General features: G+C 31.4%; 2 protein-coding genes across 2 annotated transcripts; one reads left to right on the top strand and one right to left on the bottom strand.

Annotated features, from left to right (window-relative positions):
• Positions 1-219: 219 nt before the first annotated feature.
• On the top strand, positions 220-3131 carry LOC132031141 (receptor-like protein EIX2). The gene has a single exon (XM_059421006.1). It carries the CDS (start codon positions 230-232, stop codon positions 2909-2911), a length of 2682 nt encoding a protein of 893 aa, XP_059276989.1. The 5' UTR covers positions 220-229; the 3' UTR covers positions 2912-3131.
• Positions 3132-9312: 6181 nt separating this feature from the next.
• LOC132031139 (cytochrome b6-f complex iron-sulfur subunit, chloroplastic) lies at positions 9313-14107 on the bottom strand. The gene is made up of 5 exons (XM_059421005.1): positions 13944-14107; positions 12824-13071; positions 10656-10773; positions 10333-10515; positions 9313-9567 (listed from the first exon to the last, which is right to left on the bottom strand). The coding sequence occupies exons 1-5, from the start codon at positions 13980-13982 to the stop codon at positions 9466-9468; spliced, it is 690 nt and encodes a 229-aa protein (XP_059276988.1). The 5' UTR covers positions 13983-14107; the 3' UTR covers positions 9313-9465.
• Between the last annotated feature and the right edge of the window lie 4249 nt (positions 14108-18356).

Genomic DNA, 18356 nt, shown 5'->3' with positions numbered 1-18356 from the left:
AAAGCTAAATTATTTTTAAATATAGAAATATATTATTTTTTTTTGGGATAGACTAAAATAATGATTTACGTTGGTCAAATAATGTCAGTAAGTCACTTTCTGCTTTGAATTTCCAAGTAGTAGACCGAGTAAACTGAGCTTGAACACTCTTTACCTATACTTTTGAAACTGCTTTAATAAATTTCGCTTTGATAATCTTGATCTTTTTATCAGAATTCTGTTACCGCTCATGGAAGGTGTAACTTTACTTTTTTTTCTCCTTCTTGTAGTTATATTGGATGGATTTTCCTGTGTGCAAACTAGTGCTGTGTATTCAGGTATTCATTGCATTGAGAGAGAAAAAAATGCTCTTATCAAGTTCAGGCAAGGTTTCAAGAATCCATCACGAAGCATGTTGTCTTGGATGCTCGAGGAGAACTGCTGCAGGTGGGAAGGTGTTGAATGCGACAACACAACCGGGCACGTGATCACTCTTGATCTGCACAAGCAATTCTTGCAAGGTGAGTTCGGGATTTCTTTGCTTGGCTTGACTCATTTAAGACACTTAGACCTGAGCCAAAATGATTTCCGCGGGGCACGGATTCCTGAGTTTATTTCCACTTTCAAGAACCTGGAATATCTCAATTTGTCGAAAACCAATTTTAGAGGAACAATTCCTGAACATCTTGGGAATCTGTCACGCCTGCAGTTTCTTGATCTCAGTGGGGATTCTTCACTCCAGGTCAATAACCTTCAATGGTTTCAGCACCTCTTCTCTATGAAGACTCTTGACTTGAGTCGTGTTGACATGAGCAGAGCGAAAAACTGGCTGCACGACATCAATTTGCTAACTTCTCTCTTAGAATTACGTATGTCTGCTTGTCAGCTTGCTACGCTTCCAAAATCGCTTCCCGCTTTTGTGAATTTCACATCCCTTCGATTTCTTGACCTCTCATTGAACTATTTCAATTCTTCAATTCCTAGCTGGTTGTTTAATACCAGCCACAGTCTTGTTTATCTTAATCTCACAAGAAGTGAGCTGGGTGGTTTACTTCCAAATGCCCTTGGAAACATGCATTCACTTAGAATTCTTGATCTTTCTGGGAACCCTGTCAACAATCGACATTACCCTTTTGAGTCCCCACTAAACTGGTTTACGGGCAATTTACCATCAGCCCTGCCATCAAAGCTGGAATATTTGGATGTTTCTAATAATTATCTGGAGGGTCCTTTAGCAAAAAGCATTGCACAACTTAGGCAATTAGTTGTCCTCAAAGTTGCTGGGAACTCTTTCAATGACTCGATTACAGAACATTTCTTAAATTTCAGTGACTTGAGAGTGTTAGACTTGTCATCCAACTCATTTATCCTCAATGTAAGCGCAACTTGGATGCCTCGTTTTCAACTTGACTTTCTAAGCCTGCAATCTTGCCGACTTGGTACACAGTTTCCCCAGTGGATTCAGACACAAAAGAAGTTGTCATTTATTGATATCTCTAACGCTATGATCTCAGGTGAAGTGCCTGATTGGTTCTGGAATCTTTCTGCGAAGGCTTATCACATAGACCTTTCGCAAAACAATTTCAGAGGGGAAGTGCCTGAATTCACAGAAAGAGTTCATCTTACTAAATTGGACCTGAGTGAAAATAATTTTCATGGTCCTTTGCCTCATTTTTCACCCAAGATGATGACCTTGATTTTGGCAAAGAATCTCTTTAATGGTACAATTGCCCCTGTATGTGAATCACTTGTCATGAATAATTCTCTCGGTCTTCTAGACCTATCTTCAAATTCACTATCAGGACAACTTTCAGACTGTTGGAGATCTGGGAAGAATCTGGAAGGATTGAATTTAGCCCATAATAACCTATCCGGGGTGATACCTCATTCAATTGGAGATCTTGCTGAACTCTTCTATCTGAAATTGCAGGACAACTTTTTCTCCAAAAATCTACCTTCATCATTGAAGAAGATAACTGGACTAAAAATTCTTGATGTTTCTGAAAATAGTTTATCGGGAAATATACCTCTTTGGTTAGGGGAGAGTTTAAATACTCTAATGATTCTTAAATTAAGCAGAAACAAGTTTGACGGAAATATTCCCTGGCAGATTTGCCAGCTGAAATACTTGTATATGTTGGACCTTAGTTCCAACGCTCTATCAGGAACTATTCCAAGGTGTCTTGAAAATCTCCACACCATGTCCGGGGTAGAGCAGGCTCCTTCCTTTACTTATGGACCCTATGCAGATTACAGAACTTATGGCACGTTCGTTATTAAAGGGCGGTCTTTGATGTTCGATCTTTCCATGCCCTTGATAATAATTGATCTAGCGGAGAACCATTTATCAGGGGAAATTCCCAAGGAAATCACCAGCCTTTCTGCACTGGTCTGTCTGAATTTATCAAGGAATAATTTCACAGGAGCAATTCCACATGATATTGGCAACTTGCAAGATTTGGAATCTCTCGATCTTTCCAGGAACAAGCTGTCATGCTCCTTTCCTCCCAGTATTGCAGAACTTGTCTCTCTTGCGGTTGCGAATTTTTCTTTCAATGATTTGACAGGAAAAATTCCAGAGGAAAAACAATTCGCAACTTACGAGGATAGTTCTTATGTTGGGAATCCAAACTTGTGCGGATTCCCACTCTCACGAGTCTGCTCGGATCATTTACTTGAGGACATGACTCACTGTAATAATGAGGAAATGCATGCCGTTCAACACGGAGAAAACAACAACTGGCTCGACGAATTGTCGTTCTACATTAGCATGGGAATTGGATTCAATACAGCTTTCTGGGTATTTTGGGCTACTCTAATGTTGAAAAAGTCTTGGAGATATGCCTATATGAGGTGCCTGGATAACATGGGCAACAAGATTTATGTGTTTGCTGCCATCAGATTGAAAAATAACAAGCAGCAAAAAAGGTGAGCAAGAGAAACCATCAAAAAGATTGAAGTTTGTCCAAATCGAGCTACTCCTTTTACCTTTCTGTATCTTTTCTTATATTCGGTTTTGTAAAATCTTCTTACGTATTATGTTTGTGTGTATGCTTAGTTGCATATTTTCCTTTACTTTCTTCATTTTCTTTTATAATATTTCGGCTTGTGCAATGAAAGTAGCTTGACACTTCCAGTTTTAATGAATCAAATAAGCAATTCATATATATACTAGACCTTTACTTTAACATTTCATGTGTATGTAGTTGTCTTTGATAGTTATATATATATATATATTATGTTCAAAACACAATTAATATAACATTGTAGTTTATTCGTATCTAAAACTTTATTATATTAATGTTTGTTACGAATACAAAATCGGTAAATTTATTAATATTTTTTAAAAAGAAGATTTGTTTAAAAGGAAACTATTTTCCTCTCTTTGAGATAAAACAATAGCAATATTTAAGCATCAGTTGATACTTTCAATTTTAATTCGATTAATTTAAAGGTGTAAAATACTTATATTTTTTATCAAATTTTGATTTGGATAATTCTAATTCAAATTATTATATTAATTTTACATGTTTAAAACGAAACAAAGTAGAAATTGATTTTCTGTTTAAATGAAGAAATACTATTTTTTAATTTTTGATAAATATTCTCGGTTTAGCTCATTTTACTTGTCATGTTGTCTTTTGCATGGTTTTTTTTAAGAAAACGTCGATTAGAATTATAATTTGACTAATTTACCTTATTCATTATTTGATCTCCGTTTGATTTTTTTTTTTACGACATTAATCTCTTTTCACATTTATTAGAATAAGAATAAAAATAAAAAAGTAATTAATTTATATCTTATTTTAAAATATAAATATTTTAAGTATATTTATTTTAGTAAACATAACAAATAAATGACATGGCGGAATAGCAAATACTGACGGTTTAATATCTAGATCGGATCTCGGAAAGCTAATATAAAAAAAAAATTGTATAGTTTGACTACTTAACGTTTTTTGAAGAAAGCAATTTCATTTGCTCGCACTAATGGATTGATACGCACGCGCAATGAATCCATCATTATTGACTTAATGAGATACTTTGGAAATTATATGAATATTGTTTGATTTTTTAATATGGGGTGCATTTTTTTTTTTTTTGGACATTATTAATTTGCACTATTTTTATGCATATATATATGTATGTATGTATGTGTGTGTGTATATATATATATATATATACACTATATTCAAAACACGATTAATATAATATTGTAGTTTGTACTCCGTATCTAAAACTTTATTATATTAGTGTTTACTACACCCTTTTTTTTTGACATATTTTTTTTTTTAATATGAGGTTCACTTTTTTTTTTTTATTGCTTGATTTTGTTAATATGGGGTCCACTTTTTTTTACCGTGAGTTTTTTTTTTTTTTTTTTTTTTAGGGGGTAGTTTTCTAGGGGAAATGGGGAGAGGATTAGTGTGGGGCCACACCAACTTTTTTTTTTAAGTAGTCAACCAACTGAGCTACTAGATCCCTACTACCGTGAGTTTGGAGATGGTGGGTTCCACATTTTTTTTTTATTTTTTTTTTTTATATTGCTTGATGTTGTTTAGTATGGGGTCCATCCTTTATGGGGTGCACTTTTTTTTTTTTTTGGACATTATATATATATATTTTTATATATAATATATATATATATACTCAAAACACGATTAATATAACGTTGTAGTTGACTCCGTATTTAAAACTTTATTATATTAGTGTTTGCTACGAATACAAAGTTTGCACTTTTTTTTTTTTAACATTATATTTTTTTTTAATATGGGGTTCACTTTTTTTTTTTGATATTACTTGATTTTGTTAATATGGGGTCCACTTTATTTTTCATGAGTTTGGAGATTGAGTTCCACTTTTTTTTCTTTTTTTTTTTTTTATTGCTCGGTGTTATTTAGTATGGGGCCCCCCTTTTTTTTTTTTTTTTTTAAGGGACAACGGTGCACGGGTCTAAACCCATGCTTTATATAATTTTTTTTTTTTTATATTTTTATTTTTTATATTGCTTGGTGTTGTTTAGTATGGGGCCCACCCTTTTAGACATTATTAGTTTGCACTATTTTTAAAATATCATATATATATATATATATATATATATATATATATATATATATATATATATATATATACTATGTTCAAAACACGATTAATACAACATTGTAGTTTGTGCTCCATATTTAAAACTTTATTATATTAGTGTTTGCTAAGAATACAAAGTCTGCACTTTTTTTTTTTTTTTGACATTGTTTGTTTTTTTAATATGGGATTTACTTTTTTTTTATTTTTTTATATTGCTTGATTTTGTCAATATGGGATATTATGTTCAAAACACGATGAATATAACATTACCGTATCTAAAACTTTATTATATTAGTGTTTGCATATATATATATAATATATACTTTTTTTTTTTTTGATATTATTTGTTTTTTTAAAATTGTAGTTTTATTTCCGTATCTAAAACTTTATTATATTTGTTTTACGAATACAAAGTTTACACTTTTTTTTTATATTCTTGATTTTGTTAATACGGGATCCACTTTTTTTTTCCGTGAGTTTGGAGATGGTGAGTTCCACTTTTTTTTTTTTTTTTTTTTTTTTTAAATATTGGTGGTTTTTTTTTTTTTTTTTTAATATTGATTGGTGTTAATATGGGGACCACACTTTCTTTTTTTTTTTGCTTAACGGACGACGAAGCGTGGGTTTTTAAGACATTAATCTCTTTTCACATTTATCAGAGTAAGAATAAAAATAAAAAAGTAATTAAATTCTATCTTATTTTAAAATATAAATATTTTAAGTATATTTATTTTAGTAAACATAACAAATAAATGACATGGCGGAATAGCAAAAAAAAAAAAAAAAAAAGAAAATTTGTATGGTTTACTACTTAACCTTTTGAAGAAAACAATTTCATTTCCTCCCACTAATGGATTGATACACACGTGCAATAATCCATCATTATTGACTTAATGAGATACTTTAGAAATTATATGAATATTGTTTGATTTTTTAATATGGGGTGCACTTTTTTTTTTTTTGGACAATATTAATTTGCACTATTTTTATGCATATATATATATATATATATATATATATATATATATATATATATATATATATATATATATATATATATATTATGTTAAAACACGATTAATATAACATTGTACTTTATGCTCCGTATCTAAAACTTTATTATATTAGTGTTTGCTACCAATACAAAGTCTGCACTTTTTTTTTTAACATTATATTTTTTTTGATATAGGGTTCACTTTTTTTTTTGATATTGCTTGATTTTGTTAATATGGGGTCCCTTTTTTTTTTTTCTCATGAGTTTGAAGATGGTGAGTTCTACTTTTTTTCTTCCTTTTTTTTTTTTTTTTTGTATTGCTCGGTGTTATTTAGTATGGGGCCCACACCCTTTTTTTTTTTTTAAGGGACAATGGACGACGAAGCATGGGTCTAAACCCATGCTTTATATGGTTTCTTCTTCTTTTTTTTTTTTTTATATTGCTTGGTGTTGTTTAGTATGGGGCCTACCCTTTTGGACATTATTAGTTTGCACTATTTTTATGCATATAATATATATATATATAAATATATATATATATATATATATATATTCAAAACACGATTAATATAAAACCCGTATCTAAAACTTTATTATATTAGTGTTTGCTACGAATACAAAGTTTACACTTTTTTTTTTGACAATATGGGATTCACATTTTTTTTTTTTATTGCTTGATTTTGTTAATACGGGATCCTTTTTTTTTTCCGTGAGTTTGGAAATGGTGAGTTCCACTTTTTTTTTTTTTTTTTTTTTAATATTGGTTGGTGTTTTTTTTTTTTTTAATATTGGTTGGTGTTAATATGGGGACCACACTTTTTTTTTTTTGCTATATATATATATATATATATATATATATATATATATATATATATATATATATATTCAAAACACGATTAATATAACATTGTAGTTTGTCTCCGTATCTAAAACTTTATTATATTAGTGTTTACTACGAATACAAAGTTTATATATATATATATATATATATATATTCAAAACACGATTAATATAACATTGTAGTTTGTGCCCGTATCTAAAACTTTATTATATTAGTGTTTGAGAATACAAAGTTTACACTTTTTTTTTTTTTTACAATATGGGATTCACTTTTTTTTATATATTGCTTGATTTTGTTAATACGGGATCCACTTTTTTTTTCCGTGAGTTTGGAGATAATGAGTTCCACTTTTTTTACTTCTTTTTTTTTTTTTTTAATATTGGTTGGTGTTTTTTTTTTTTTTTTTTTTTAATATTGGTTGGTGTTTTTTTTTTTTTTAATATTGGTTTGTGTTAATATGGGGACCACACTTTTTCTTTTTTTTTTTTTTTTGCTTAACGGACGACGAAGCATGGGTTTTAACCCATGCTTCTATATAAAACACGATTAATATAACATTGTAATTTGTGCTCCGTATCTAAAACTTTATTATATTAGTGTTTACTACGAATACAAAGTTTACACTTTTTTTTTTATATTGCTTGATTTTATTAATACGGGATCCACTTTTTTTTTTCCGTGAGTTTGGAGATGGTGAATTCCACTTTTTTTTTTTTTAATATTGGTTTTTTTTTTTTTTTTTAATATTGGTTGGTGTTAATATGGGGACCACACTTTTTTTTTTTTTGCTATATATATATATATATTCAAAACACGATTAATATAACATTGTAGTTTGTCTTTCCGTATCTAAAACTTTATTATATTAGTGTTTGCTACGAATACAAAGTTTACACTTTTTTTTTTTTTACAATATGGGATTCACTTTTTTTTATATATTGCTTGATTTTGTTAATACGGGATCCACTTTTTTTTTCCGTGAGTTTGGAGATGGTGAGTTCCACTTTTTTTACTTTTTTTTTTTTTTTTTTTTTTAATATTGGTTGGTGTTAATATGGGGTTTTTTGCTTAACGGACGACGAAGCATGGGTTTTAACCCATGCTTCTATATAGTAGTAAAATATAACAAAAGAGTGTAATACCTGGAGTTATCGTGGTAAAAGTTTATCTGCACCCGCTATTTACACTAACTAATACTTCCCGCTATTTACACTAACTAATACTTCTCCGATCCATATTATATGGTGTTTTTACGGCCCGATCCGGTGTTATGTCTTTCTTTGATTCTTTTTCCGGTTTCTGCGTGTCTTGAGTTTTTTATTTAAAAAATATTTCAGCATTTACCATTCAATTTTATGTCTGGGTGGGTGGCCTTTGTTTACATTCATGTCCCAGTGCTACACTTTGTGCATATGATCAAGTCTATGAATAGATGGTTTGTGGATTCAATTTAAATGGAATTAATTCTAGTGTGAAAGTTGCAATTTGAAGGTCAGGAATATATTTGCACAATAAGAGAAACGATAATCTTTCATCTAAAAAGTACCGTACTAGTTCATTGAAAGGATACATAATTTGTTTCAAATTATCTTAGCATCTTAAATTGGTATAAATAAGTGTTGTTTCGAGTATGTAATAGGGAACTTTGTTTTCAAATAGGACTCGGTTCTTGGAAACAAACTCAAAAAAATAAAAGTTGTTGATTAGACATGACAAAAAAAGAAAAGGAAACTTAAGTGGGGCAGTTGAGGCCGGTTCATGTTGGGCGTGTTGAAAACATAAAAAATTGCTAGGTGGTGAATTCTTGCATGTACTAAACCTAACCCGCAACCGCACCGCCCCATTGCCATCCCTAAGTTATAACCATCAAGGAGTAAATAAGTTATAACACATTAAACTAACAAGGGAAACCTTTGAGAACCACAACACATATTTTATGAAAGAACCACTCCCTCCGTTCACTTTTATTTGTCCAGTATTCTAAAAATATATTTTCACTTTTTCATACTTTTTAGATATCAAAGACAAGATCTTTTTTTTTTGTTTTTGTTTTAAGTTTGTATTAAATACTCACAAATCATTTTTCAAATCCAATAAAAATATACCAATTAATATGGTTACATTGGTAAATTATGCACTTCATTTATTATTTCTTAAAGAGTGTGTATAGTCAAAAGTGGACAAGTAAAAGTGAACGGAGGGAGTAGTAGAGATTGATCATGACGTTCATCAATTGTCTATAATCTAAACACTTATTAACACCTAATAAGTGAAAATATGATTTTGAACATTTAACGCTGATAAACAAGTGGTTGACTTTCGTTTCCAGGATCACAGTCAAAAACATCTTTTAAAGACCTTACTGAAAATGGAGTGATGCAAATAAAGTGATTAAAAAAAAAAAAAAAAATAGCTGTACCCCAAACGAAAAATGTTATTTTGGGACTGCAAGGATTATGTTTCAATAGTTACATTTTTTTTTTTTTGGCTTTCTGAAAGAGGGAATAAGCTCTAAGTAACAAAGATACAAGAATATATATACTGTAATAATAAAGCTAGATGGAATATTCTAAGCCCACCATGGAGCATCACCAGTTCTGAAGTCTGTTTCAACCCATGGAACAAACACCACCTTCCCATCATCAATGTCTGCATGAGCCAATGCCAAGGACTGTGCCAACCAGAAAAACAAAATGTTACTACTAATAATAACTGTTTTTCATTTTAAGGGGGGAAAGGAGAAGAAAAAAAAAAATTCTTCCTAATATAATTCAAAAGGCAATATACAGAATTCAGTTTTTTCTTCCCCTTTTTTCCTACTCCTCTTAGGTTTCAGGCCTACCCTCCTCTTCTTCTTTTTTGTTACTTTTCCGTCCCAATTTATGTGAATGTGTTTGATTGGGCATAAAGTTAAAGAGAAAAGGAAAGACTTTTGAAACTTGTGGTATAGAACAAACCAAAGAAATTTCAGTGGCTATGAAATCGTCTCATTAATTAAGAGTAAAATGAGAAATTTAAAGTTAATTTGTTACTAAAACTAGAAAGATTGCAACTAAAACTAGAAAGATTGCACTCTTTTTTGGACTGACTAAAAGGAAATAGTATCACATAAATTGGGACAAGAGGAGTACTTTTTCTTGGGGGTTGGGGAGAAAAAGATGGGGGGGGATGGGGAGGAGGGGGTAAAGATAGCATGTGACACATTCAAATTCAGGATTTGTTGTATTATTAATGCTCAAACCTTTGAGTGAGTTTAGAATGAGTGTGATTTTAATGTATGTATACATTTTAAATTTCTTTTTTACATATTTATACATAGCTCGAGCTAAAAATAATGGGTTCAGTTAGACCGACTGATGTCGCCCTAAATCTGATAAGAAAGATATAAAGACAGCTGCTAGAGCATGGTCCATGGAAAACAGGGTTTTTGACTTACCAAAGGAGCAGGTCCTCTAACAACTCTTCCTTGGTTGTTGTATTGGGATCCATGGCAGGGGCAAATGAACTTGTTCTCAGCTGTGTTCCACGGCACGACACAACCAAGATGGGTGCACACAGCATTGATGCCATAGGTCGCGAGTGTTCCATCGTTCTCCACAACAAGGTAAGTAGGATCTCCCTAAAATTTCATTGCAACAATATCAACACCACCGGAAACTCAAAATACCATGTTGGAAAAATTGTCTAAATGTGACAAGATCATCAAGCAACATTGAATTTACAAAGAAATTATGATACTAAAAGAGAAGGTAAGAGTACCTTTAGTCCTTGTGTGAGGGTTCGGGTGCCAGGTGCATGAGTTTTGAGCCATTCAGTCACAACAACATCATTACCTAATGCATCTTTGGCAACTGTACCACCACTACCACCTCCTGAGCTGTTGGATCAATTACAAATGGAACGACAAATCACGAATCATAGTTAGTACAATAGAACAATATTTGAATGACAACAGAGCCTAAAGTATGGTACAGATAGATGGATCAAGTCCGTCCAGTGACGCAAAAGCGTAGTGATAGCATACCAGTAATTCTGGTATATAACATCATTTTCTCCTTAGATTTTGTTAATACAAAGGATTTGTTAAGATATCAAGTTTCCATGGCATCACAATGGTCTATAAGCCTGTAATGGAATCAAGTCCATCTGGAGATACAAAAGCATAGCATACCAGTAATTCTTGCATATAACAGCCTTTTCTCTCAGTTTTTGTTATCAAGTTTCCCTGGCATTACATTGGTCTATAAGCCAACAATTATATTCAATGTGAAATTTGGAAATACAAACCATGATATCGTCGTATCGGCTTAGAACGTCAATATGGACAATACGAAGGAAAGTGTTGTGATTTGGTAAATGAGTATGATTCAGTAGGATGAAAAATGAAATTTCCAGGCTTATTAAAGGTTTTATTTTTGAGTATATGGGAATATCTTCCAGAGAATAAAATATAACTAAATCAACAACTAACTTATGAATAAAAGTAACCTGGGCCTTTTGGTCTACCACTAAAACTCCTTAATACAAAATACAACATATATGTCTTTTCTCCTTCAAGTCCTACAAAATGAATGACAACATCCAAATTACAGCCAAGGTAGGTGATCTTTTTTAACTGATTGTTTTCTGAAATTTACGATGCTGATTGTTAGCAAATTGAACTTAATTGGTACTGCAATCCCATCCAATTCAATTAAGAAGGCGTCTAATTTCTTCCGGAAAAAGAAAAGAGTTAAGGGTCAAAGACACACCTCAAGCATCACCTTTTGAGAGTTTCCTACCTAAACTGTCACCAACTAGTTTGCAAAACACACCTCCACTATAGGTAGGAAAAGTGAACAACTGATAGTTTTGCAAACTAGTTGGTAATAGTTTAGGTAGGAAAGTCACACCTCAAAAAAAAAAAAGGTGAGGTGTGTTTTTGACCTAAAAAACATTGTTAAGTTACAACTTTAAGGGTAGACTTTTACACCAGTTGCTGAAATATGCAGAGATGGCAAAAGAGTTAAAAATGTGGAGGAACTTGAACCTAGAAACTGGAGTATCAGTCTGATGAATTAACAATTCAAAAGCTTAATCACAAGAAAAAGCAGCCCTCTGGCATTCAGTTAACTTCGTAAAAGTTTACACTAGTTGCCCTCCTCTTACATCCCCATGAAATTTCAAAGCCACATAAAAAATGCAACAATTTGAAAAACCTTATCTAATAGGTATAAATTTTACACTATCAAGCCACAAAAAAGGAGTTAGATAGAATAACAATGTACTAACAAAAACCAATTGCAAGGAGAAGGCAGAATAAATTGAATATAGTTTTACACTATCAAGCCATAAAGCAGGAGTTAAACAGAAAACGATGTGCTGACAAAAACCAATCTCAAGGGAAAGGCAGAATAAATTGGATCGGGAAGTAACAACGCTCCTACCTAGACCCCCTAACATAAGACCCTATCCTAGTAAGTCGTTTTGTATTTTTTGAAAACTGATTCGATTGATAGGATTTGATATGAGATTCATGATTGATGAGATTATACTCCAATCTTTCTTCTTAGAACTATTAATTACTAGGTTATTTCTTTCGATCTGCCTAAGCTTTAGTGGGCAGAGTTACTCTTTAATTGTGCTGATAGAAAATAGCAAATACCCGATGTAATAATCGACTTAGCAAGCTGATAGACACCACCATCATAAGAAAAACGTTTATATATATATATATATATAAGGAAGTATTAATCAATTTAACATGTCACGTTTTCTTTTCTAAATAACCAGTTACACTTATTATTTTAAAAATAAAAAATAAAAAAAATTAGGACTTTATCATTCAAGTGACCTGATAATATAAAAACTACACTTTCAATGCATAGGAGTTGAACTCAATGCAAAAGACAGGGTTCTAATTTGTGACCAAAGGAAGAAGAACTAACCCAGGTGGTGCAAAGAAAGTAGCATAAGGTACAAGCATGCCACCAGTGGGGAGAGCAAGAGCACCCAATAGAAGCAAATTCATGAGCTTCCTCTTTTCCATGTCTGGCACATTATCTGCAGGAATGCTAGTTGCCATGCATTTCACTTTCATCCTCTTGTCCTTTCCCAATCCAAGGCCATTAACCTTCATGGGCTTCACAAGCAATGCTTGTGAAACCGATGACAGCCCGCTCTTGCTCGAGCATAGCTGAAAATTAAGTAAAACATGAAAAATTATTACAGTGACAAAGCCAGTATTTCCACTAAAGGAATTCAAAATAGTATAAAGAAGTAAAGATACGAAAAAGTTTAGGGGATTCAACATCTACTATATTTGTACATAAAAGATAATTTTGTTATTTTGTGTACACTGTAATTTTGCATGTTCAATTAAAACAGATTGTTGTGATTCGGAGCCAGAATATTCACGAAGAGTATTCAAAATATAAAGAAGTAAATATACAAAGAAGTTAAGGGATTCAACATCTACTGTATATGCATAAAAAGTAATTTTGACATTCTATATACAGTGTAATTTTGCAAGTTCAATTAAAGTAGATTGTTGTGATTACAGTGGCAGAGCCAAATTTTTCACTAAAGGTATTTAATATGTAAAGAAGTAAACATACAAAGAAGTTAAATGATTCAACATCTACTATTTATACGTAAGAAATAATTTTGCCATTCTGTGTACAGTGTAATTTTGCAAGTTCAATTAAAGCCAATTGTTGGGATTACAGTGGCAGTGCCAGAGTTTTCACTAAGAAAATTTAATATATAAAGAAATATAATAGGAAGAAGTCAAGGTGACTCAACATCTACACTATATACATAAAAAATAATTTTAACATTCTGCGTACAACGTAATTTCCCAAGTTAATTAAAGCAGATTGTGGTGATTAAAGCAGAATTTCACGAAGGATATTTAAATATAAAGAAGCAAACATACGAAGAAGTCAAAAGAAAAATTCAACATGTATGATATATACATAAACAATAATTTTAATACAATATGAGTTTTCGACGAAGTACACTAGCTCTTCCCATGGTTGTGCATTAAGATGGTTTCAGTTTAATTACCTGAGAAGGAGATACAGGAGAAAGAGTAGAAGAAGCCATGTTACTGTTTTTGATAGTATAGAGGAAGTGGATGATGTTATTCTTGTATTGTAGAAATAATAGATTAGGAGAAGATGATCAGAGTCACTCAATTACCAGATAAGGCACTGTCCAGTAGAGCCACACGTTTGGATATTAGCCTTTCAGATTTTTCAATTGGTTTCTATTTTATATTTATTGGATTATGAATTATCCTCTTTTCGATTTTGCTGTCTGTTTTCTTACATTTCAGTCCTTTGTTGTATATCCAACAAATGAGCTGTTGGGCCTAGTTGGGCTCATACATGGGTCATTCGCACAAATGATCTTATTCGGGGGTGGTCTTTAATTTTGGTCCCTCAAATTGCTGGTCTTTAATTTATATCCTTTGGCATTTTAAGTCGCCGAAAATATTCTGAGATTCTGGGTTCAAATCTCAACAGAGTATAAAATAAAAAATTTCGCAAGATAGAATTTTGAAGCAAATTAAGCCTATTCGGGAAAAAATTAGGCCTTAAGGCCTAATTTCTGTTGAATCCCAGCAGAGTAAAAAAAAAAAAAAAACGTAAGGCATAGTTTCTGGTTATGCTTTAAGCCATAACTTTACCCCCTGTCCGGCATAACTTCCTTATAAGGCCTAACTTGGAATTACGTCATAACTAAGTTAGGCCTTATAAGGCTTAACTTTCGCGAAATCTTGTCTCGCGATGTTTTTTTTTTTTTTTAATTGAGTCGGGGTTCGAACCTAGAAGCTCAGAGTATTTTGGCTACTTTTTTAAGCGAAAAATAAATAAATTAAAGACTAGCAATTTGAGGGTCAAAAATTAAAGACCAGCGCGTTTGAAAGGAATCGGTGCAAAAAAAATCAACTTTAAAATCATTCTTGTCCAAATAAGTCCGCAAAATATTTTCATGGAATACCTTATTGGTCGTTGTCATTTGAGCAATAATTTTTAAAAATTTATTCAACGTATACTTAGGCAAATATCAAATAGCAATACGCGACCTCCTACTCCACCTTCTTCTTGTACAATAGCTTTTTTGAATCCCTAGATAATGAAATATAATGTTTTGCAGATGTGATTCTTAACTTTCAAATATGATAAGAGAGTCTAAATAAGATGGTTATTGTTGTAAAACTTGAACACCGGCAAACCACAAAGGGTCAAAATACCCCTCCACTACGGCAAATTGGACAACTTTGCCCTGCGTTTGAATTCGATCCTAACTCCAGTTTGGCCATGATAATTTTTCACTTTTTTTAGAAAATTATTTCACTTTATTTAGAAATGAGCGTTTGGCTATGAAAATTCCAAATACAACTTGAAGTTGTATTTGTAATTTGAAAAACACCTAAAACTTTGTTTTCACTTTTTTTCCCTTTTAATACATTCAAAAAACCAAATATTTTTTGCAAAAACTATAACCAAACACAACTTCATCTTCAACTCCAACTTCAGAGAAACGATTTAATCTTGATGAAAAAATTATGATTATTGTCATGCCAAAAAAAAAAAGGGTTTTGTTGAACTATAGTTATGAATACGATCACAATTACGTAGACAAAAAAATACTGATCTTCAAGAAACCGAAAGAGAAAAGCTTTATTACTCATATGTTGAGCCAAAAAAAAAAATGTTCGGGAAAAATTTCTCTCATCCTTTTGATGTGTATTTTTAAAGGTAAAAAGTTTCTATATATTTTTTTTTAGCTCTGCCTCTCGTCGTTTTAGAAAATAAAAGTCAAATAAACCTTTGACCATAAAATAAAAGGGTTGCTCGAAAAAGTGAATTTTGTTAGTCTTGAGAGGTAAATTTGAGCAATTTCTTTAATGATAAGGATATATTTGGGGCTTTTAACCACGTGGTCGTGGGTTCGGTCTCCACAGATCACATTTTTATTTAAAAAAAAAGAAGGTATATTTGGGACCAAATTCAAACAGAGAGTAAATTTGTTCTATTTTCCATAGTTGAGAGGCAAATTTGAGTCATTCCACAATGATAAGGCCAAATCTAGGACCAAATTCAAACGGAGGACAAAGTTGTTCTATTTGTCATAGTTCAGGTGAATTATTGTCCTTTTCCCTTAGATTTATTATTATTTTGACAAATTAATGATTGAGACTTGCTTTTATGATATTTGAAACTTATGTTTCAAATTTGACCTCATTTACAGTAGATTTAAGTATTGAATCATGTGCCGAATTGTTGAAATTCGAAAAAAAGTCATTCCGGGGCAAAAATTTGTTCAGAAAAATATGACTAACTTCAGGCACTTTTTTTTTTGGCTAAAACTAAGGATTTTATAAAATAGCTGAAAGAAAGACAGCAGAGAGGGTGAGGATGATATTAACGATACATCCTCTAATTTGAGTTATTGGTGCATGAGGTATGTCTTAAAGATACTACCTCTAAAGTATCATTGTTTAGATAGGCCAAAATAAAGTCAGGGGCAACATTCCAAAAATTAGTTTCCCCTATATCTTCCATGTTGTCCACTCCAGAGTTTGCATGTGCAGCAAGGCATATGTGTCTTAAGTTCACGCAAAAATGGTTAAACTTCAGGTAAAAAATGATTGAATTTCAAGTAAAAAATGGTTGAACTTCACGCATATGTGCTCTAAGTTCATGCGAAAATGGTTGAACTTCAGACAAAAAATTATAATTGAACTTTAAGCAAAAATTGACTAAACTTCATATATACGTGCTTTAAGTTCATGCAAAAATGCCTGAAATTTATTTACTTTTAAAGTGTCTGAAGTTGAACTTTGACAAGCTAAACTCAGACGCGAAGGTTTGAACTTCAGATATCGTGTGTCTGAAGTTAATTTAAAGCGGATAAGCTTGAACAAATTAAGAACTCCGAACATAATTTTATTGGAGCCCTGAAATCGACTATCCGTGCACTTCCCCTAATAAATTTTACAAGTTCTCTAACAAAAAGAAAAGAAAAGTTCGCACTTTGCTATAGAAGAAATTCAATTGCTTTTTCTTATTCTTAAAAAAAAAAAAAAAAAAAAAAAAAAAAAGTATTGGGCATATATAGTTTGTCTGCTTAGACAAAGAAAAGTGACCTGTGCAATAATGTTCGTTCAGATGTGCTGCAGAGTCTAGACTTGCTTTATTACTTTTCAACTATGTTTAAAAGAAAAGCTTTGTGGCAGGGGAAAAGATCTGTTGAAGAGATTCATATCTTGGTTACACTAAATAGGAAACAATTTAATAGCCAAAGCAAAAAAAGAATAAAGACCAATAACTCTAGCCCCAAAATTTCAGACATACACAAAATTTCATCTTTCATTATTGACCTTTTTTGAGCAATAAGTTTTCTCTTTCATCAGTCATCAGAAAATCTTTTTGTTTGAATTCAAACATATGATCACTCCTTACAACAGAGTCACGTGAAGAAGCAATAACTCTTGCCAGGCGTGCTTCTGTATTGAGTATATTTAAAGGAAATTTAAATTAAACAAGCATATAATTTGAATCAAGTAAATATCAACAAAAAGATGGATTCCGATTTACTAAAGGAAAAAGATTTTTCTTTCCATAAAAACAGGACTCGTTTGGTTGGGGAACAAGTTATCTCGGGATTAGTTATTCTGAAATTATTATTCACTATCAATGTGGGATAAAAATAACACTACAATCCCAGATAACTAATCCCAGGAGTAATTATCTGGGAATATCATCCTAACCAAACGAGGGGTAAAATCCCAAATTCTATCTTGGTTTGCTAAACTAAACTACTCCTTCCGTTCACTTTTACTTGTCCAGTTTGACTTTGTACACATGCTTCAAGAAACAATACTACTAATTCATATGAATATTTTTAACACAATACTCATATTAATTGATGTTTAGTCTTAGATCTTGAGAAATGATTTGAGGATAAGTAATTAATACTAAGGGCAAATATGAATAAAAAAAATTCTCTTGATATGATATTTTTAGTAAAAGTAAAAATATATTTTTAGTACAGTCAACAATTAAAAATACACATGTAATTTTTTATTATAGTACATGTAATGGACAAGTAAAAATAGTATAAAAGGGAGTACATTTTTTCAAATTTTACAATCCTTATATCCAAATGCCCACCTAGTCAGTGGCGTACGCAGGTTTTTGGGCGAGCGATTACATTTTATAATGAGAATATATATATATATATATATATATATATATATATATATATATATATATAGTAACAATTCATGTATATCACTACAACTCTCTCAATGAGTTTTGATTTTTCGTAAATGTATTCAAAATAACCTCATTAGAAATATATTAAATAGTCGTACTTTTCATATATACGGAATTAAACGACACTAAATAATTCCTTATTTTGTTGATTTCGCAAATTGTTCTTAATCAATTACATTGCCCTGCGAGA

The sequence above is a fragment of the Lycium ferocissimum genome, chromosome 9, assembly GCF_029784015.1.
Source record: "Lycium ferocissimum isolate CSIRO_LF1 chromosome 9, AGI_CSIRO_Lferr_CH_V1, whole genome shotgun sequence".
In the NCBI taxonomy this organism is placed as follows: Eukaryota; Viridiplantae; Streptophyta; class Magnoliopsida; order Solanales; family Solanaceae; genus Lycium; species Lycium ferocissimum.
The sequence above is the reverse complement of the archived record's forward strand: the minus strand, read 5'-3'. Positions and strand labels throughout refer to the sequence as shown.

Coding starts and splice junctions, on each gene's coding strand:
- LOC132031141 (XM_059421006.1), top strand. CDS start 230: ATGGAAGGTGTAACTTTACTTTTTTTTCTCCTTCTTGTAGTTATATTG.
- LOC132031139 (XM_059421005.1), bottom strand. CDS start 13,982: ATGGCTTCTTCTACTCTTTCTCCTGTATCTCCTTCTCAG. Junction 13,072..13,943: donor CTCCTGTATCTCCTTCTCAG/GTAATTAAACTG, acceptor CTTAATTTTCAG/CTATGCTCGAGCAAGAGCGG. Junction 10,516..10,655: donor CCCTCACACAAGGACTAAAG/GTACTCTTACCT, acceptor ATGAAATTTTAG/GGAGATCCTACTTACCTTGT.